This window comes from Buceros rhinoceros, unplaced genomic scaffold, assembly GCF_000710305.1.
Source record: "Buceros rhinoceros silvestris isolate BGI_N320 unplaced genomic scaffold, ASM71030v1 scaffold3790, whole genome shotgun sequence".
In the NCBI taxonomy this organism is placed as follows: Eukaryota; Metazoa; Chordata; class Aves; order Bucerotiformes; family Bucerotidae; genus Buceros; species Buceros rhinoceros.
This window is the reverse complement of record NW_010388849.1, coordinates 2,324-22,869: the sequence shown is the minus strand read 5'-3', so window position 1 is coordinate 22,869 and position 20,546 is coordinate 2,324. Positions and strand designations below refer to the sequence as shown.

General features: G+C 45.2%; 1 protein-coding gene across 1 annotated transcript in view; it reads right to left on the bottom strand.

Annotated features, from left to right (window-relative positions):
• Positions 1 to 233: 233 nt before the first annotated feature.
• FARSB (phenylalanyl-tRNA synthetase, beta subunit) overlaps positions 234 to 20,546 on the bottom strand; it is a gene marked incomplete at its 5' end in the record, with an annotated part of 22,256 nt that continues 1,943 nt past the window's right edge. The window contains 10 exons of the mRNA XM_010131519.1: positions 234 to 454; positions 9,441 to 9,593; positions 13,068 to 13,185; positions 13,873 to 13,965; positions 15,519 to 15,599; positions 16,025 to 16,232; positions 16,640 to 16,701; positions 18,059 to 18,110; positions 18,199 to 18,260; positions 19,579 to 19,649. Of these exons, the coding sequence (XP_010129821.1) occupies positions 303 to 454; positions 9,441 to 9,593; positions 13,068 to 13,185; positions 13,873 to 13,965; positions 15,519 to 15,599; positions 16,025 to 16,232; positions 16,640 to 16,701; positions 18,059 to 18,110; positions 18,199 to 18,260; positions 19,579 to 19,649 (1,052 nt within the window). The remainder of the gene's footprint in view (positions 455 to 9,440; positions 9,594 to 13,067; positions 13,186 to 13,872; positions 13,966 to 15,518; positions 15,600 to 16,024; positions 16,233 to 16,639; positions 16,702 to 18,058; positions 18,111 to 18,198; positions 18,261 to 19,578; positions 19,650 to 20,546) is intronic.

Here is a 20,546-nt window from a genome sequence, read left to right as displayed (position 1 = left end):
TTTGAAAACTACTCGTGTGCTCTGTCACGGCATATCCCTCGTAAAACACCGGGCTTCTACCCAGCTTGTTTCTTTTCTGCCCCCCACCACCCCTTTAAAAATATAGAGGGCACCGTCTAGTCTGAGCGGCCACATCCTGAGCCATGCTGCACCGTAAGGAACAGATTTACCAGGGAGCCAGGCTCTGTTTCTCTAGTTTATTGGGACCCAGAAGCGAAAGTGATGCCCCCGCAGAGGAAGACGGAAGACCAGAGGGTGCCGCGGGTGGCAGCAGTGGCTGCAGGAGGATTCGAGTCCCATCTTCACACGAAGGGCTCAATATTGATCTCCAGGGCAGAGCACGGCATGGTCAGCTCGAACTTGGTGATCACGTCGGGGTGCAGCACTCCGAGTTTCCCAATGCTCTGCCCTTTGGCGAAGATCTCAGCACAGCGACCAGGGAAGAATGCAGAGCCTGCACAGGAAGAGAGAAGGATCAGCATCTCCTGGGCCAGGGGAGTCAACAGGCATTTAACACGAGGAACAAAGCTCCCAGTATTAAACCCGCCTCTGTGCCACGATGCTGAGGGGGCTCTCACTTCTCCTGCATTAACAGTTGCCACAACTGATAGAGAACAAGGAAACACTTTCGAGTTAAAAATAAAACGTGAAGCCCAAACCGTGGGCGTTCTTCACGCTCCAGGTGTTTTGACTAAGTCACTACTGCCAGAGAAATGTGCATAGGGAAGGTGAGTTCCTGCCGTGGGCTGTTCCAGCAGTGGGGGCTGTGCCAGCAGTACGCCCAAGCTGGTCTGGAGCAGCTATGCCGGCAGTTCGGTTGGCTCTGTCCCAAGGCAGGGGGCATTTTTATCTGAGAGCCCTTCAGAAGACAAAACCCAACCAAACCAGCAAGCTGCTCCCTCCGAAGCCCCCTCTTCCACAAGGAAGCCAGGTACAGCGTGCAGGACCTCCCGTGAGCGGTGCGGCAGGGAGGGAAGAGGAAGGAGTGAGACAAGGCCACGGAACCCTACAGCTCCTCCTGCACCTTTATCTTGATAGGCTAAAATCCAACCACGTGTCTTCTACAAGAAGAGCTGGTTACCGAGTGTATGCGAGGCTGCATCCGTGCGGATGAGGAACGTCCCTGCTCCACGTGCTCCTGTGCCAGGATGAAGGCAGCAGCTTAGGAACTGTTCCCTGCCCGCTCTCGACACGGCATGTGCCCTTTGGCACCCTCTGCATCCTGCAAAGGCATCCTACCAATTCCTGATGGCAAATGACACTCTCTGCTTGCTCCAAAAGCTGTTTGCGGTTCAGAACCAGCTCAGGGCACTTCCCTGCATTTACAAGGAGCTACTTAAGAAGGTGATAAAGGGTCAAATTAACCTCAGAGCTCAGGAACATTCTCACAGCACTGATCACTGGGGGTCAAGCCCAGAGACAGGTTCTTCATTAGCTCCCCAGTAGGAACAGCTCATGGAAGCGGTGTCTCCTGCCAGGTTTGCGGTCACAACTTGCAGCTACAAGAACAAGAGCAGCAATTAGGTCTTTTTGTTGTCCATCTGGCTGCAAGCACAACTTATCTCAACCATGTGCTTCAATTTTGGCTGCCTGGAGAAATCCAGCGGTGAATGACCGCAGCAACACCACCTACAGGCTGGTGTCTTTCAGATCACCTCAAAATACAGCCCTCTTGCAGGTGGCGGTTACGGCTTTCCCGTCCCAGGGGTGTGAGCAGCACATACGGCAACTCGACCGACAGCTTAAACAGGCACGAGAGTGAGAACCCAGCAGAAGCTGATAGGTGGGACCCCACTGTAAAATGGTAGGGAAGAAGAGCTGTGACACGATGTCAGTCTGTCTTGTCCAGTCTTCTGAGCTTTGGAAAAGTTCCGTTATCTTCTCACATGTCTAGGCCCAATGATATAATGAGAATTAACTGGTTTTAAACCTGTTGGAGACATCTGGATGGGGCCTAAAATAACGCTACACTCAGCCCGTCTACCCAAGGCAGCCTCAAAAGCTGTGCCACCTCCTGCAGAGCGGAACAGTTCTGTGTTTTCAGGCACAAGAAACGCTCTGCCATCCCGGCATCCCCAGTTGTTGGTCTCCCAGGCAGAAGTGAGGCAGCAGGGGGCACTTGAAGCCTCACGTCCACCTTTGCTGACCCTCCTTGGAAGGTGAACTGCAGGAGCTCCCTTGCCTTTAATGGAATAAGAATTTGTGATAGATGTTGAAAACTGATGGCACTTCACAACATTATACCCCAAACTCACAACCCCAGTGAAGTCTACCCCTCCTTCCCAGGAGCTCAGAGCACAGCTTCACAACACCAAGAGTGCTGAATCACCCTCCACGGCCCGAAGGGAGGTGGTGGGTCTCCACGTGGAGAGGGGAGGAGACAGAGGCAAGCTGTGGGTTTGGCAGGAGCCTTTCCCATGAAAGCGCACATTCGAAGGGCTCCGAGCGTGCTGCAGCCGAGGCTGGACCAAGACCAGGGGGGAACACTTGGCTCCCCAAAGTGCTGCTCCCTTCGCGTTGCCGATTGTTTCCTGAGAAGCTAACCCTGAATGCTGGTGACTGCCCAGCGCAGTCACTTGTGTGCCTGGTGCTCTGCAGTCACGGCACTCACAGGGCGTAGCTCTGTGACTGGAAGAGATCAGACAATAAGCAAATAAACAAAAAAAACCCCTGTTAAAGCTTTAGGGTCCCCATCTGTCCGGTCAACACTTGGCTCTTGCACCAAGGAAACATGAGCTGAGGAACAGGTTTTCAGAGAGTTTATGAACCCTGGTTAATAATGAAACTATTATGATGATAATTGGCTGCGCTGCAGAACGCTTCCAAGTATATTCCTGACTCCCAAAAGGGCCTCCAGCCTGCAGCCCACAGATGGGGACCTATGGTCCTCCTCAGCTTAGAGACTCTTCCTTTGACCACCCATGTGGCAAGCAAAAAACACATGGAGAGGAAAACACATAAAGAGAGAAAAAACTCAAAAGGAACATGACAAATCTGAGCAGAAAGGGGGGAAAAGAGAAACGAGCCTTCTGCAGCCGGCAGGAGTGCTTTGACTGAGGGACCATCCACAACTACAAAAGGAGACCTGAGCCAGAGGAACCTCACTGTGCTAAGGACCAGCCAGGGGCTGCAGGAGAACCTGAGCAGCCCACAGAGCCACAGCAAACACGAGGATTCACCAACAGAACCAGGAAACCAAGGTAAGGGTTGTTTTTTCCTGCTTTGTGTGTTTCTTGTATTATTGAGTAAATAGCAATGGTGGTTTGGATTTCTAGCAAAGCTGGTGCAGGAGTTCTGAGCTGACCAAGAACGGCGTGGTGGAGAAGAGCGTGGCTGTCCTGGAGAAGCCCCAGAGGCACTGTCAGAAGCAGGTGTGCTGGGAAGGGGCTGCATTTGCTTGCTGGTGGAAAGGCTGCTCTTGTAGGTCTGGTTGGTTGTACCATCAAGTATATCGAGAACCAAAATTCCTTTAAAAGTTGTAGTTTCTTATACCCCCTGTTTTAAGGATAACAGATTTATGGCTCTTGGTATGGCTAATTGCTTTTGCACACCAACAGTGCCTTGTACACTTCACCTTGAAACCCGGTCAGAGATGGTATTGTCCTTGCAGTCAGTGAGCTATACAAGGCCAGAGGAAGCCAGAAGGTCTGGCAGTGGAAATCCTCTCTTAATATGTCAGCAGTATAACTACGGCGGTTACGAGAAGGGGTGGGGTGAAACACAATATGTGCTCCCAAAGAGGAGATGCCAAAGCCAGCCTGACGTGCTACGCGCGGGCGAGAGACAAAAGCTACTGCTTGTGGCTGCAAGTAAGAATTTAATTTCCAATGTTCAGCGATGTAGAAAGAAGACCTTTAATTAAAGCTTCTGTAGCATGTCCTCAGAATCTGTAATTGCCTCTCTGCGTTCAGGCACCAGGCGCTCTGATTGCTCTGGGGTAATTCTTTGGCCAATAATCCAATCGAGCATGTAGTCTTTAGCACATTTTCTGGCTAATTGACTCTCAAAGAGCTCCAAGTCCCCTGCACTCTTTGTTGTCAAACACCTTGCACAGTTTCTTTTCCTTACTCTCCTTTTGAAAAGGAAAAAGATTAAAGTAGCCTTACAGGCCTACTGTTGGGCTAAGTCTTCAACCCCCCTCTGTCCCTATAATTTGAAGGGACAGCGGAAGCTGACGCTTAAGAAGGTAATAGAGCAGAGCTCATCTGGCCTCCAAAGTATTTCTTCTTCATCCTCCATCCCTTTAGTCACTGCAGCTGCCCTTTTACCACCTCAACTCGACTCACCTGGGGAAACATTTTCCCCGGCTGCACTGGAGGGAGTTTAGTTTTGTGAACCTAGACGGGTTTTTTACTTTTACTAATTCCTGCCCTTGGCAGGTAGGCTGAAGAGCAGTTTTGAGAGACCAGGTAGTATTTCAAAAGACCCATCGCTCTTTTCAGCTGCCCACTGTCAGCAGTTCCTCCCCCATATGCTTCCATGCCCAGAAAAAAGCCTGTCAGGATATTCAAATCAGTACAATCCAATTTAAGGTAGGTGCCTTAGATTTATTTTTTTCCCTGCCAAAGATTAACTCTTGAAAAGATGCCACAAGCAGTATCTGTGTTATAGGAAAAAGTCCTCTGTCTAAAGGACATCTTTCAGTCTGACTTCTGATGTTCTTTCAAAAGCTGCCCCATACAGGCACAGCAGGAGAGGGCAAAGGGACAATCAATTATTTACCTGGCCTGTGTGTTGGGTATCCAAAAATAGAGCTAAACAGCCAAGTCCTCGCGCAGACAACGAGGACGGGAAATGTGGAGAACCATCCCCAAGGCTGCAGCTGTCAGTCGATTCATCATCTTGCAACAAATGGCTGCATTTTTATTAACCTGCATCTCAGGGAGTGGGTGAGAAAATACTAATTCTTCCACCTCCTAAGAACCCTCATGTACAACCACAGCTGAATACATTCTCCTCTGTGCCTGGCTGTTTTTACCCCTCTGTAAGTACCTAAAGTTCATCCTTTCAAACATGTGCATCTGTCAAACTAGGACTCAACAAACCATACTCCTTATGGCAGGGGCGTAACATGCTCCTCGTACGGGCAGTAGATCCAGGTACAACCACACTTGAGGATTCAGCACTAGTGTGGGAAGATGCTTCGTAAGACAGAAGTAAACTTGGCCAAAGTTCGTAGGGATTTAGTTCCTGTAAATCTGAAATCCTGTATTTAGAGGAAGGAAATAAAGAACAGGGGTAACAGACAATTAAAGGGATGTAAAGTGAGCGGCCACACCCACTTTATTGGATAATTTAATTTAATTTTGAGTCATTCCCATAACTAAGCTCCCTTGATGCTGCAGGAAAAACTGCTCAAGAGAAAAGGACGGGAAATTAATCAGAAATTCATGAGATCTCAAAGCAGTGGCCAACACTGGAAAAGCCACAAGAACTAGCGACTAACACCCAAGTTCGCAAGATGCCTTAAAATGGAGCGATGCAATGGTCAGTGCTGGTCTTCTGAGAGTCCTTCGCAGAGCGGGGGTAACACGAAGACTTTGAAAGACTATAAACACAACTACAAGGATGCAGCATCACCCACAGAGCATCTATTTTTGCATGCTGATGGATTAAATGGGTGAAGAATTGACTGATACCGACTGATGTCTTCTAGTGTGTCACAGATGATATTTGGAGGCTTCACAGTACACCTGGCACATTGACTTTCGTTATCTCTGAATAAATACTCAATTACTGATGTTCATGTGGTGGCTGCCAAGGCAGGGAACTGAAAGGCCAGGATTCCTGTTAAGAGCAACCAAGCTGCAGGTCCTTAAAATAAACAAGGAATTAGTAATGCCAAGTTCAACATAGGACCTAAACACCTGTGTATCGGTCTCCCAGTTTAAACTGATCACCAGAGAGAGATGCCGGGGTTCAATTCTACCCACGTAACTCAGAATTAGTCCTGGAGTTCCCTCCTCTTGCCTTGTGAGTCGAGGTTCACGTCTAAACCTTATTTCAAAGTTGTTTGTTATGTAATTGTTATTATACAAGCGAGTGTTTATGGACGTTCAGAGTTATGGAGGTAACTATCACACCTTGAATTTCACAGCTAAGCCATTCCTGTGATTGACTGTGGAATTACAATCCTCTTTGCCACACCTTCCACTTAATTAAATAAGGACAGGGAAAGAAAGAAGCGCAATCTCTCCCTTTTATTTGAAAACCAACAGTCGGTTACTGAAGGAAGCTCATGTCTCAAGCTCCCACTACTGAGGGATTGTTTTTGGGTGGATTAATGCTATTTCATCGAGTTATCCCTGCTGTCAGGGAAGGCAGTGGGGCAGCCATCGATGCACGCACTTACCATTAATGTTTTCTGTGAACCTTTGTTTTCATAAATCATTCAGTAGCATGAGATGGCCAAAATGTTGTGGAAAACTCAAAATTAAACATGAAATTAAGAATACTTTCCAACAGCATTATCAGAATGCCTCTAGCTTGCCATTCAAGGGAGCACAAACCCATGAAAGTGAACTAAAAAATAAAAAATTTATTAAATTACCTGTCTATATGTGACCAAATTTGGTGGTGCTCTCCCCACATTTTTAATGCTTAATGCTTGAATTTATTTTGTCTACCTCCTGCTCACCACCATTAAGAAATTGTAAAGATCAGTACAGATCTGTATGTAGTTCTGTATGTTTAGTGGTAATAAGAAAAAAGAAACAATTCCATAGTAACTTCAAGACACTGCAAAGCATGGAGTGCCAAATGGATGCTGAAATCCCTGAATCCAGTCCCTCAAAGCCCTGTCTCCCTTAAGGCTGCTCTAAACAGCTTGTCTCCGTTTATGACCTAGCTCAGGTTACACTGAAGCATAGCGCAAAGGCCAGGGGAACATCACAATTTCACCCGTATTTTCTAGCATCTGTAGGTTCCTCACAGGTGCTGCTCTAGAGGTGCAAAGGCTCTGACCTTCAGGTCAAACCACGGGGCACCGAGGTGGTGGGACACCAGAAGGGGCTTAAATATCCGTGGTTTGCGCATATGGACCGGGCAGGACTGTAGTACTGGCATTTTGTTTCCCAGAGGGACTGTGGAAAAGAGGCAAATCTGTGCCCAGCACATCTCTGTCCCTTTCTCTGATGCTCATTTAAAACCGTATTTTTTCCCTGTATTGTTCTCTGGTAATCACTGGGACTATTTTAATCGGTTACACAAGGAATAAAATCAGCTGGCCTAACCCCTACCTGCACACTGTGCTGCTTCCTAGGCTGGGAGTTTGCTTAGGAACACACACAAAGTATGGAGGATCCTTCCTCCTCGGTCATCGGATAAACCCAGCTCTCACTGTACAAATTTTAATTTGGCACAGTTAATAAAAAAGCGCGTGTGCTCCATAAAGATGTGTCTAAAAATCCCTGCCATGTGTAGTGTCAGGATTTAAAGCCTCTGAAGTAAACTGTGTTGTTACTCTGAATGATTTCAGTGTCTGCAGTCTCTTACGATGGGACAGGGTATGTTTTTTTCGCTGATCAGTTGGCCTCGCTCCATCACCTGCTGACATTTTCTCATGTGCTTAACTGAAAGATTGGGAAGCAAGTTTAAAAAAACCTAAACCCAAGCAAAAAACAGAACCTCCCCACACTACTTTGACTTGCACCATCTCTGCAGTGAAGGTCTCTTAGGTTGGTGCAGTGACGCTGCATTCACGATGGCACCAGAGCATCAGCCACCTGCACTGTCACCAAGGTTAAATTCCAATGTCAGGAGCACTGCAAGGAACCCTCGTGCCATGGCAGGAGAGTTTCTGAATCACTGGTGAGGCAGAAAGTAGTAGGCAAATTTTTTTTGCCTATAGCCAAAAGCCACAAACTGCTTGTAATATATTGCACATGACAAGGTATAATCTGTCCTTTACACTCGACGCTTTGTGGAGTTATGGCATGGGAGTGCGGGGTTTGGAACGGGCTCTACAGATCCCACAGCATCGGGAATACTGCGCGGCACCAGTGTCTGGAAATAACCCCTTCACTGTGTTAGGATTTTGTTTGAGGTCTTTTTTTTCCACTTTCTTGGAGCCACCTGCACATCACTGAAATGCTCCAGGACAGGAGATAAACCACTTGCAAATACTTTCAATATAAAGCAAACTCTTGATATGTCTATTAAAAAATAAGAAGAGTTTTGCAAAGCAATCTAACAGTTCTGTTTGACAGTTGAGTACTCAGCTCCCACACCTCCCTTCCACACAAAAAGCTTTGCTGGTACTGGTTCAGTGCTTGGCAAAATTAGAACAAGAAGTACAACATGTTCCTCTGGTCAACCTGGGAATCCTGTTAATAATATTCTAATAAACCTCTGAGAGTTTGGCCAAAATAATGCTGGGCAAACCACAGGGCTTTGTCAGAAAACCAGAGGAAAAAAAAAGAAGTGTCAATACACGACACAAGTGTGTGCTGAAGCGCTAGGAGAGCACTTTGCTGAGGTGTTTGCATTGTGTCAGCGGTGGCACTGCGAACCAGGGAGACATCTAGCAGTTCCTCGTTAAAGTTCTATGAAGAGACAAGCTGGATCAGGCTGCTGGGGACTCTGTCAGAGCCACCCGCTCCTCTGAGTGTGGAACGGAGGCACTTCTTCAAGCTGGGTCAATCTGAGCCAGCATCTCCTATCGCCAAACACCAGTGTGTGATGTGTAAGTAGAATCACAGCTGCTCTCCCCGCATTCTCGCCTTTACTACACTGTTATTTCAGGGAGCAGAATAGATGCGTTGCTGATGCTCTCTCGCATCCAGCTATGCTCTCCCGGTGAAGAAACGGGGTCACGCCGCTTGCCTGCTCTCTTACGTGCTCATACACAGAGGAGATTTTGCACTTAAGGCTGTTATTTTTAATTCATGTGCAGCTCACCCTGTCTGGAGGAGGGCTGTTATACAACTACGTGCCTAAGCAGCAGGTTCCGTCTCAAAGGCAGCAGGTCTTTGAATAAAAGACAGATAAGGCCTGTATCTTCATATGAATATATAAAGGTACAGCTAAATAAAAGCTACAGATAAAGCTATAAATGGAAAGGTGAAGAAGTTGTGTGTTCCAGGCACTGTTAACTGAAGAGGCGCAGTGGGTATCTGGCATGTTCATCCACCCAGAGAATTCCCACCTACGGCAGATTAATTAGGTCATTCTGAACAGCCCGTGGAGCTCACGGCACACATCTTCCTGTAAGTCTCCTTAAAAAGCCATCAGCTTGCAGTTCATGTGGAACTACTCGGAGCAGCTCACAGAAAGAGAGCAATCCCGTTTCACAACTGGGGAATGCAGCTAATGCCTGTTCCTTGTCACCTCCTCACACTGCAGTACCAGAGCATGCCCGCTGCTGAGAACACCCCCAAACCACCGCAGGCTGCAGAGCAGCATTTGAGCTCTGCTGGGCACTGCAGCTCTGGCTTCCTTACCTTCAGTCGCCTTGATCGTGTAGCCATTCTCTTCGCTTGGTGGCACTTCAAGAAGCTGCATGACCCTGTCCAGCAAACCATGGATGATCTCAAACCCTGGGCTCTTGTTGTAATAAACTGCACAGAAATGCCTGTAGTTTCTTGCACCAACATCTGAAGAAGGAGGAAACAATTATGTTATCTGTGGAATTTTATCATGTTTCCAACCTTGCCTTTTGCATCAGTTTTCTTCTGCTGTACCATGAAGCTGAAAGGAGAAATGAGTATGTAAAATGGCTTCTTTGACACACCGGTCGTATAATCCAGGGAAATGATGGGATTTCTTTAACCCACTGGACTCTCACAGTCAGAAATGTAAGGAAAGATTTAAAGCAGGGCAGGAAACAGGATTATTACATACAAGTATCTTCTGTGCAGTGACAGGTATCAAGCACAGAGTTGTGATAAAGAAATTCAAGCCCAGTTAGTAGCAGAGAAATTCAAAATACCTATTAACATAGTGCACTCATTCACTGCCTTCAGGTCTCTACCTTGTCAAGGTTCAAGTGCAAGCGTGTGTTCATCAAGGCTGGCGTGTACGAGGGTAAATTGTGCTGAACCAGGGAAGGGCTCTCTATGTGACTCTCCTCTTCCTCTGGAAGTTCATATGCTTTCACATGGCATTCAGTTCTTTCTGCAAGTCACTCTGCTAGCAAAAGTTGTGACAACTGTCCAGATTTTAATGCCATGATTATGCAGATAGTCAGTGGTGCCCTCAGATCATTATTCTTAACTAAAGCATCAGAAATAAACATAAGCAACAATTTTTATGCCTCCTGTTTTCAGCTGTAGAAATCCTTGGTCAAGGGAAGGATGCATTTTTCAAGCACCCAAAAAAGCTGTTAGAAAACCGACTCCTTTATAGAGTTATATTACAACACGTGAAGTTCATTTGCTACAGGCGATAGTAAGGAAAAAAAAGCGAGTATTAGGAACTGCAGACAAAAGCTGGCGGATGTTAGAAATGCTTCAGCTCTTTATAACTCACTTAAGAGATCTCTTGTGTCATGCCATGAAACATTTCTATTTTTCAAACGAGCCTGCCAAGTATGTCAACCTAAATTATACATATATGTGTATTCCTGAGACTTCAAAGCGCTTCCCGGGGATGCTGCTGAAAAACAATCCCGAGGATGGGCAGCTGGGCAGGACTCCGTGAGCCAAAAGAGCACAGGGGAAGATAAAGCAGTGTTGTACTCTGCTCCCTTCCACATGAGAGATGCTTCAGAAACGTGACTGGGAGATCTGAAAGGAGGCACCTGCTCATTCAACTCTGTCTCACAAAACACCCCAACTATTTTCTGCGTGGAACTAAAGCTTCCAGACAGTTTGGGAGAAGGCTTCGAGATACAGCAGCAGCTGCACTCCCAAGCGAGGGCGGTTGTGCTCAGTGTGCTCTGCCAGATTCTCCAAGACCACTGGTCGGAGACGACTTCCTAACGGATTCATTTCTTTCGTTGTGGTAAGGGAGAGAAGGGGTACTCCCTGCCAGGGCTGGTGCTGTGTGGTGCTGGTTTAGACGCTGCACTAGTGTAACTCTCCTGCCTGAAGCGACTATCTGGCATTGCACGTTTCCTCCTGCCTTAAGAACTGTTTCTGCCTGGGTTTGGTTCCATTCAGTTATATCAAATCTGGCACACATTTTGCTAATTTAGTGCATCGAACCTTTCTGCCAGACACGTCTGAAGAGAAATCTGTTTGGTTCACCTTGGTAAGCGTGAGCTCTGGGCGTGGAGATACATTACAAGAACCAGTGGGTTCGAAAGAGCGATGTTCATCACACACCAATGACTACAAGATGCCATTTCAAATACAGTTAGTGTCAGAACTCTTCTGACCCAGACTTTTTAAATTATTAATTGGAAATTCTGCATGCCAGAATCATGAAATAATAAAATTAAATTAGTCCGTCTGATGACATAAACGTTCTGCAGGAAATCTCATTCCATATGTCAGAGGACAACCCCACGTTTTTCAGTGTTCGCAGAGTTACCGGTTATTCCTCTCCCCCCTCCCATTCCAAACCATTTATTAGGCAAGTTTAATTGTGGAATTAAATTTGGGAAAGGCAGTAGTTATTCTAAACACAACACAAGAAACAATTTTGGATGCTGTTCAGAGTCTGCAAGTGCTCAGCCCGTGAGGGGCTGCTCAAAGCTGCTGCCCCTGGAGCCTTTACCTTTCCTCTGTTGCAATGATTCCCGTCAAAAAGAAGCACTACAAACTCAGTCTTTATAAAACGGTTGAGCAGCCATCCACCTACGTGACAGCCATCAAGAGCTACAATTACCACAAATGAAAGGAACGGGTCAATTTAATGTGCAAATTTTATAAAGCTGGAATAAACATGATCCTTCGTCCAAGACCGACAGCCCCGCTCCTGGTTCTGAGGAATGCTGAGGCTACGCTGCCAGCTGCACCGCCAGTTTTTTCATTCTAGCTAACTGCGTGCCCAGCGAGCAGTGAGCTGCGCCACCAGACTCTCTGTGTTTAATAAGAAAAAGCCTACATGGTTTGCTAAAACAGCTTATTTTGCTTGGCAAGGCTTTTTTTCTTAAAGAGAAGAAAGTAATCTACAAATTAAATTCATCACCAAAGCAATTTACTTGCTGTTTTGTTTATGCCTTATATAAACCTTTGTTTTGCAGACCCCAGATACCTTAAACACAACCACTAAAGTCTGAAACCAGATAAAGAAACAACAGAAGCGTTTCTGCTGCTGAATGGAAAGTAATGTCAGCCTTTTTCATGGAGACAAAACTTCATTTTCTCAGCACAGCTGGATGAAGTGGAAAGACAAGGAAAATCTTTTTATAGATGAGAAGGGAAATTTTATACCGAGGAGCTTTATTTATCTGTTTTTATAGACAGACTTGCTCCGTGCTTTGCCCTGTACCTGTGCTACCGGCTGAATTCTTCAGATTGGTTTGTGGAGGACAAATACAAAGATGATGGGAAAGGGAGACATGTTGAACCACTGACCCCAATATTTTCCTCTGAATTGGAAATCTGGAATGTGTCTGCACGCACAACCTGCTGTTCCTGGGCTGGAGACAGGCTGCTCTTCAGCTGGCCCAGCACTGCCCGTCTTAGCAGTGTAAGCAGGCTCTGGTACCGTGCCAGCAGTGTGCCCTCGGTGTTTACTGCTTTCCAAGGTTTGTGCCACTTAAACATTACCAGCAGGCAGCTTCTGTCCCAAGCTAAAGCCCTGATAAAAACCGAAGGTTAAGAGCAAGTAAAAAATGGCTGCATCAACATAAGTAACTTAGAGCGGGTTCTGTTTTGGTGCAAGGTTGTCTTGCGTTTACCCTTGCAGGATTCTTGATAGATTTTAAGAGATACTTAGATACCTAAAAACATTTGCAAGGTCCCTGCTTGCACTTTTGAGAGAGATTTAAGATGGAACTGTGTCTCTAGCCACTGTAAAATCTAGCTGGTTAGGTCAATCTCTTGATTCCTGCACTGTGCACCTAAATAAAAAAGAAAACGTAGGATGTAACGACTATTAGATCTCTGAAGAAACACACATTTACTTGCTGTTACCATTCGGTGTGTCCATTACCAAGGGTTCTGAGGAACTCCTCTCACCTGTGTCGGGATCCTTCACTACAATGTCGGCGATCTCAAAGAGCTTCAGAGGCAGGGGCATCTTGCGGTTGGCAGCGATGGTTTTCAGGAGCCCGGGGAGGAGGGTGGTACGTGCCACCTGCAGGACAAACATCGGGAATGCAAGCGGAACTCCTTCCAAAGCAGCCCAGGGGCACTGCCTTCAGTTGAGTTTTGTTTTGCTCATTTGTAACGAGAGTTTAAAACTAGCCCAGTGCAAATACTGCACGTGTCTCTTATGATTAATCACCTTTGCTTTAGAATTAGTAAACCTGAAAATCTACGTTCTCTGCAGGTTCTTTAGCTCGTGTTTTCTGAAGGAGCATGTCTGTGAGCTTAGGAATCAGTACCGTTTCATAGATGCTTCTCGAGCTGCTGCAGCGCAGGGTAGAAAAACAAGTAACAGAGAAAAGTGCCAAAAAATTCCCAATAATTTAATCGCGCTTATGGAGAGGGTAAATACTAAGTGCTGCTTTGGAAATATTATGTGCAATTGAAATACCTTGATACCTGCTGATCAGTGATAGAGGCAGAACCAAAGTAGCAGGAATATTCATTCCAGATCAAATAATCTAGAAATGGGCATAAAATACTTAAAGAGCAATATGGAATTCCTTAAAAAAGCTGAGCAATAATGGTTAATAATTTTTAAATAACCGTTTCCTATGCAGAGCTCAGGAGGTTTAGACATTGCCAGGTCTAGCAGTTCCCTTTGTACCTTTCCCTCCTCTTTGTCTTGGATTCTGTATTTAATATTGCTGTCAAAATTTGACCTGAATCCTCTCACCTGGAACTCGGCCGTTTTGGGGTTTGCGATGCGCACTGCTTTCGTTGCAGAGATGTCCATGCCAAGTTTATCTGCAATGTCTTCTTGAGAGCACTGAGGGGAAGAGATAAACACACCGCCAAGGTCAGGCTGTTAAAATAGACAGTGAGCCAGGGATGAAATACGACATCAAGAACGAACAGAGCAATTGCAGCACTTGCTCTGAGGCCCCATAACACACACTCTCGTGGGCAGCACTCGCTCATAATGAAATATTAAGACAAAGTAGGCAAACTAGTTTATCTACAAATGTTAATTACTGGCCAAAGCAAAGCTAGTTTAACAAAACAAAAAAAGGCAAGAATTTATTTAGGCTTCTGTCATGGATCACTGTCATCTGTTCTAAAAATGAGAGGCTCAGAATCTGCCCCTGACTTGCAGCAGTGAAGTATTTTATTCTGAAAATAGCACATGGAAAGGGACTGGTACCCGAGTGCTCACAAAGAAAACGATCCCTGAGGGCTGTGGACACAAAGTCAGGTCTATGAGGAACCGGTCCTTTGGCCAAGCCTCCAGTTTTCACAGCCACACAGGATTCTTAGCGCTCGTTGCTGCTGTTTTCATTTTTCTGAGCCGGAGGACTTTGAGAGCCCTTATCCTGGAGGTACATTTTTCAGCAGATCAGTAAAGCAGTACAAACACTTCGGGCTCAGGCGGCGTCTGCGCACACGCAGCAACAGATGCTGCTGCTGAATCAACACCAGATTTCCAGCATTTATAGCTTTATTAATCTATTAAAGAAACCAACAGCAGACTAGGCATGTAATGGGGGATTTGCTGATGCACTGTGGTCTCCCAGAAGTGTTCCCTTCGCTCTGGCACTCTGAAAATAGGCCAGATGTAAGGAAAATAAGCAGATACCTTCTAAAAAAGTGGATTATTGAATAAAAAAAAAAAAATGCAGTGTTAAACGAATGCTGACCTTAGGAGAAGAAAACTGTGAAACAGCTTTCAGGTGTGTACCTGAACCACAGGACGTTCCAGCGACATAACTAACCGCACTTTGGCTCAACTGGAGCGCCTGGCAGAAGCAGTGTCGTTATGTACCAGGGTAATTTGGGGCTCAGCCCAAAAACCAGATATGTATGCACAGATAATAAGCAGTGTCATGTAACACCGGGCTCCAGAGTGGTGTGGCGCAGTCCTAGGGCTCACGGCAGTGTTTTAATACCGTGTTGAGGACACAGCAGGCTGGGGGTTCTGTCCCGCTGCAGCAGACACAAATATGGAATGTGAGAACGTAATCTTACAAAACCCTCCTGCTGGAGTTCTTAAAGGTCCTCGGCTGTAGAAATGTCATATATCCAATGTTTTTTAAGCAGATTACCTGTTCAGCGCTAAAAAAATGGAATTCCTATTGGGTTAAACTAAAGGCAGGATATCAGCAGCTATTTTCACCTCTGCACTTAGAACTATGTGCTGCATGAATGGTGACTCCCTCCACTTCTCTGACCTACAAATTCACAAAACAGCACCAGCAAACAGTCACCTGCCAAAACAGTAACGGGTAATACTGGTACATTCAGACACCACCACATCCCCAGACCATCCCCTCCATCACTGTTCCAACACGCAACTCAGAAAAAGATTAAATCGATAGAATATACCAAGGCAAAAGTGAGGGCTTCAGTGAATCCAGCCGCTGCCAGGTCCAGTCTCAGCAGTTCTGTGAGCTTATTGAGGGGGAGCTAAAACGAAACAGAAAAACTTTTCAACTTCCATCTAAAGCCCTTTTTTCTCTTCTTTCCCGAGGTGATTCTTCCTGCTGCATTACGGTGAATTCAGGAGGGCGGTACTGTGCTTGTGAGCTTAACATTTCTGAAAGCGTCAGCCAGCCGCCTTTGGGCTCGCCTGAGGAAATGAATCTGCCAATTAGAGATTTAATATGGGCTCCCTGACTAACCCCTGTCTTTTTTCAAGTACCAACAACCACTGGTCTGGGACTTCCTTAAATCAGCAGGGCATCTGTTTTGTATCCTGCCCATGGTAAATACTTCTCGAGGCAAAGCACGTCAAAATATTTAATTTTGAGGTTCTGTTTTCCCCAAAGCCCTTCCGGCATGCGCTAGGCACTGACTGACCACAGAGCCTTCGTTTGAAGGGACAATCTTACTTGATTAGCTATGGTGTACGTTTTCGGAACAGTCATCTGAATGTTGTTATAACCGTAAGCTATCGCTGCATCCTCTATGATATCACATGCGTGGATAACGTCCGCTCTGGTGGGAGGGATTTCAACCTCCAGACTGTTCCCGTTCCCGGTGACGTGTGACTTCAAACACATCCTAGTCAGCAGCTTTGCGAGGCTCGATGGAGATTCACTGAAACAAAACAAGAGAGCAGTGATTTATGGATCCTGCACTCTATCGATGGGCTTTCCAAAGTGGTCAGTGTTTCTGCTGCATTGCCTCTGTCTCGAAGAACCACCACGTGCTCACGAAGACTCTGCATTCCCCCAGCGCCAGCTCTGACTCTGGAGACAGTTGGTTTTCTTTACATGCTAACAATTGTGCGAGGCCATAAAGAATCATTTGCTTTCCTTAAAAACAGGGAAGGAAATCTTACAGAGCTGATCTAATTACCCAAGATAACCCCTGGATTTCTGATAAATTAAGAAAGGAATCACAGTCACACAGTGTAAATGTTTTTTAAGCGATGCAATAATCAGTGCTTCCTAGTACCTTTTTCGTAATTGATGAAAGCTATGTTTTCAGTTGTAGCGACATACCTGATTCCTATTTTCTTGTTAATAAGTTCAGGCTTCACCTTCTCTTTTCGGTAAGCCAGTTCCTAAAAAAGACAGACAAAGCTTTTCAGCATACATGATGTCTCCTATCTCTACCTAAGAGGATTCCATCTTGACATCCCAGTAATCTAGCTTCTAATTATGGTACTAAACCGACAGCCAGAGGACAAGTCTGGAATATTGGGCTAAACTTAATATTTTAAGGTAACAGGATTCTTGAAAACATGTTACAGTGCGTGATGCAAAAGCTGTTCTGGGTTAAGCGGGAAGGCTGAATGCAGCATGAAATCCATTACTGGAACTTCCGAGAATTTCTGATATATGCAAGGAACGGAGTGGCTGAAAGTTTCTAGTCACCAGTTCATCCTAAGTCAAAGCCCTACAGCAGCGAATGGTCATGCATGAGAGCCATGGCCTAGGACAGATCAAATGACTTTGGGGAGGAAAAGGACAAAAAACTTTCTCTTTCTGTTCCAGCACAGAAATATATGCCAGTATTTTATTTAAAATGTTTGCAGCATTATTTAAGAAAGCGGTTTGGGATGTATTTACTTAGGTGTTTTCGAACTTCTAGAGATCCAAATCCCTCAAAACCTCAGCACCTCAAACTGAGGGATTTTTTCTCTCTTATCTAGGGAAGCCACTTCGGTTACTGCGGAGGTTTCTCTTTAGTTGACTATTTCTCCTGGATTCTAGGGCTTCCCCCTGTTGATTAAAACTGACACTGTCAAAATAAAAAGCACTAGAAAAACTCTCAGTAAAAATAAGTTTTTTTCCCTCCAAACAGTTTGTACCGGCTCAGTACATCTGATCTTATGAACACAACCAGATCTCTGGTTTGTCCTCAGTTACTTTCAGGAAACAGGAGGAATTGCTTTCTTTACACTTATTAAGGGAACAAAGAAGACTCCGTTCCTGCACAGAGGTCTGGGTGCAGTAAACCTGCACGTGACGCCAACATCCTGCCTTATAGCCCTCTGCGGAGCTGGAGTCTAGAGAGGGAAGGACTGAATCGTCCAGTGTGTGTGACAAGGTTATTAAAACTGAAGGGCATTAAAGCTTCCAGACCTGATAAGTCAGTTCTGCTGAGGCTGATTTCAGTTGTCCACTGGCTTGAGGCTGCAGGACCTCTTCCTGCATTCACTTCCCCCGATTTGGAACACGTAGGTTTAAAGGCTTTAGACACAGATTATGACCTTTGATTGCAATCTTGACTCATTCCTGAAAAAGTCTGTATCTCCTGAACTCTAAACCACAGCAGTGGTCAGCTCTGGTGACCTTAAACCCTACTCTTCTCTTCGGAGTATCCCTGAGTCCGTATTTTTAGCCTTATCAAAAATCTGTGGAGCTTCAGAAGTGAAAATCCTGTTCTCGAGGATACTGAGCTATTGCTGTGCTTACCGGGTAGATGTGGGTCTTCCCATTAGGGTAAATTACTTCTGCTGCTTCGACACTGTGAGAGACAGAGACACAGAAGTAAAAATGTTTTTAATGCACAGCCCAAGCATTACATGTCTCTCTGACTGGAGGTTTGTACTCACCTGAAGGGCTTCTCACAATATTCACTAAACATCGTGACTATAATATCAAGAACAATTTTTGCCTACAAAATAAAGATAATAATCACATTGAAATCTGTCATCTCCTTGGGTTGAAGTAGACAAAATATCTTCACAAAAAATGGGGGAAAAAAGCCCTCTAGTCTTACACTTTCCTCATTCTATTCTATCCTATTTCATAACTCATCAACCACAACCCTAGTCTGGAGTACTAGAATCAATTTTTAACACTATTTTTCTTCTGCTGCAGAGACATTTAGGCAAAACCTAGAAATATCTGGTTTTCAAGATTCTGGAGCATTTGTATATCTTTGCTCAGCTCAGCTCTGAAGATACACAGGGTCATTATGACCAGCTGCAACTGGGTCCTCCCAACCTTCAGGCAAATTAGTTGTTTCACCAGAGCTCAATGTAGAGGCTGAAGGACTGTGCATTGTGTAGTAACAGATTATCAAACAACCTTTTGTTTCACAGTTAGTTTTTATTATATTAATTAATAATTATTATTTAGTTAATATTTATTCTGTTATTAGTATAACGGAACATAATCACGAGATTCAGATCAACTTCTCAGCCTACGAGGGTTGGTTTTTTGAGTCCTCATGGTGTAATTTCCCTCACATGAACTATTTTTCTGTCCACTCTCAAAGCAGGCAGCAGCAAGCAGCACTTATTCAGTAGTTTGCTCAGAATCTGCTCCTGCGTTGTTAACACACCACTGAGAAGCGGGGTAAGTTAAAAGCGGTTTTGCTACTCAGTGTCACGATACACACTTGAGGGAAACTATCAAGGAACCCACAACCTATGTTCAAGAGGAGGCAACTGTAATTTCTAGGCTTTCTCGCTTTGAGTTACAGAATTTGCATATGGAAAGGCTTCGAGCTGACAGTTATTTGCACAGCATCCCTGCCTGCAAAAGATAACTAAGAAGAAAAGGTGTCCTCTTCCTTCCCTCAGCCCACATTTTAAGCAGGAGACAAAACAATTCTTTACAAAGAGTATTCTAGCAAAATAGACAATTTTACTTGTTTCAAGGCCTTTCGGATTTGGAAAGAGAGCTCAGCAACAACAAAAAAAAAAGCCCCTAATTTACTTAAATTATTTTCCTGTACAAACAGAACAGTCAGCATCAGTGTAAAGACACGGTAAAACCCAAATCCGATGAAGATACAGCACTGTCTATAGAGCCAGCCTGAAACTGTGTCAAGGGAGTTCCGCGTGGTCCCAGGATTAATATCGCCCTCTGGAAAGGGGCAGTTAGCTCCACAAGGTCATTCATTGTGGTCTTTTTTTTGGAGCCCAATCACCCAACAGGAAAACGACGATATTACAGCATATCAGAAGCAGGAAAGATTCATTTACCTTCGTAATATCTGTGCCTGTACATTCAATAAACACATTTCTGGTGTTTACGCTTATTTTTGTGTGATCTCCTGAAACATGTGGAGACAAAAACATGTTAAGAAACGTTTTTACTTTTCTGGCAACAATACTGACCCCTTTTGCAATTCAGGGAGATCACTGTCATCCTCCGCAGCTTAAAAAGCCCCTGTCTCCTGCACCAACACTCACAGTTCTTACCACAACAGCAGCTCTTCTTTTTAAATTTTTGAATCAAAAAGAGGGAAAAGACAGACCAGGCTCACTGCTGGGGCTATGCTTTACGCTGAGGGACACACAGACCTACAGGTATCTCAGTACCCAGCAAACGGGCAGGACAGTGGCCATCTCCTGGTGGCAAAGTGCTTCTGCACTTCCTGAGCATCTTGTCTTCCCTGGCTTTAGGGACACATTTGCATTGTATGTGTGACAAAGCAGCAGTGGCCAGGACTGCATGAAATGTTTTTTAAAAGGTGATTTAGGTTGATGAGTGTCCATAGCTGCTTCTGTGAGTAACCGAGATCTCTTGACACTGTCTGCTGGTGCACTGGGGGTTTGTCTGTGTTGGTGGTTCAGGTCTGAGCCCAGGTTCCTCTGAGGCGTAATTTGCTCTGTGCCTGGTGTTTACATTTCATTATCGGTTTAAAAAGCACCTTTAACCTGGAAGCTTCTCTCAAATACTGCTCTTTAAAATAGAGACAGGTATGCAACTGAGCTGAACCTTTTTAATGGATGAAATGTAAACGATACGCAACGCTTAGACACGCAACGCTCCAAAGGCGGAGTGAGTCTAACAGAGGAGGATCAGGCACCACCCTCCTTTCAAGTTGTTCTTACCACTCTCTGCCACTGAGTTTGAGCTGCCTTTTGAGAAGATTTGGGTGTAAGATACGGACAAGATCAATTAGGAAAATGCATCCAAAGAGATTATCACTGTGGATTTTATTGGT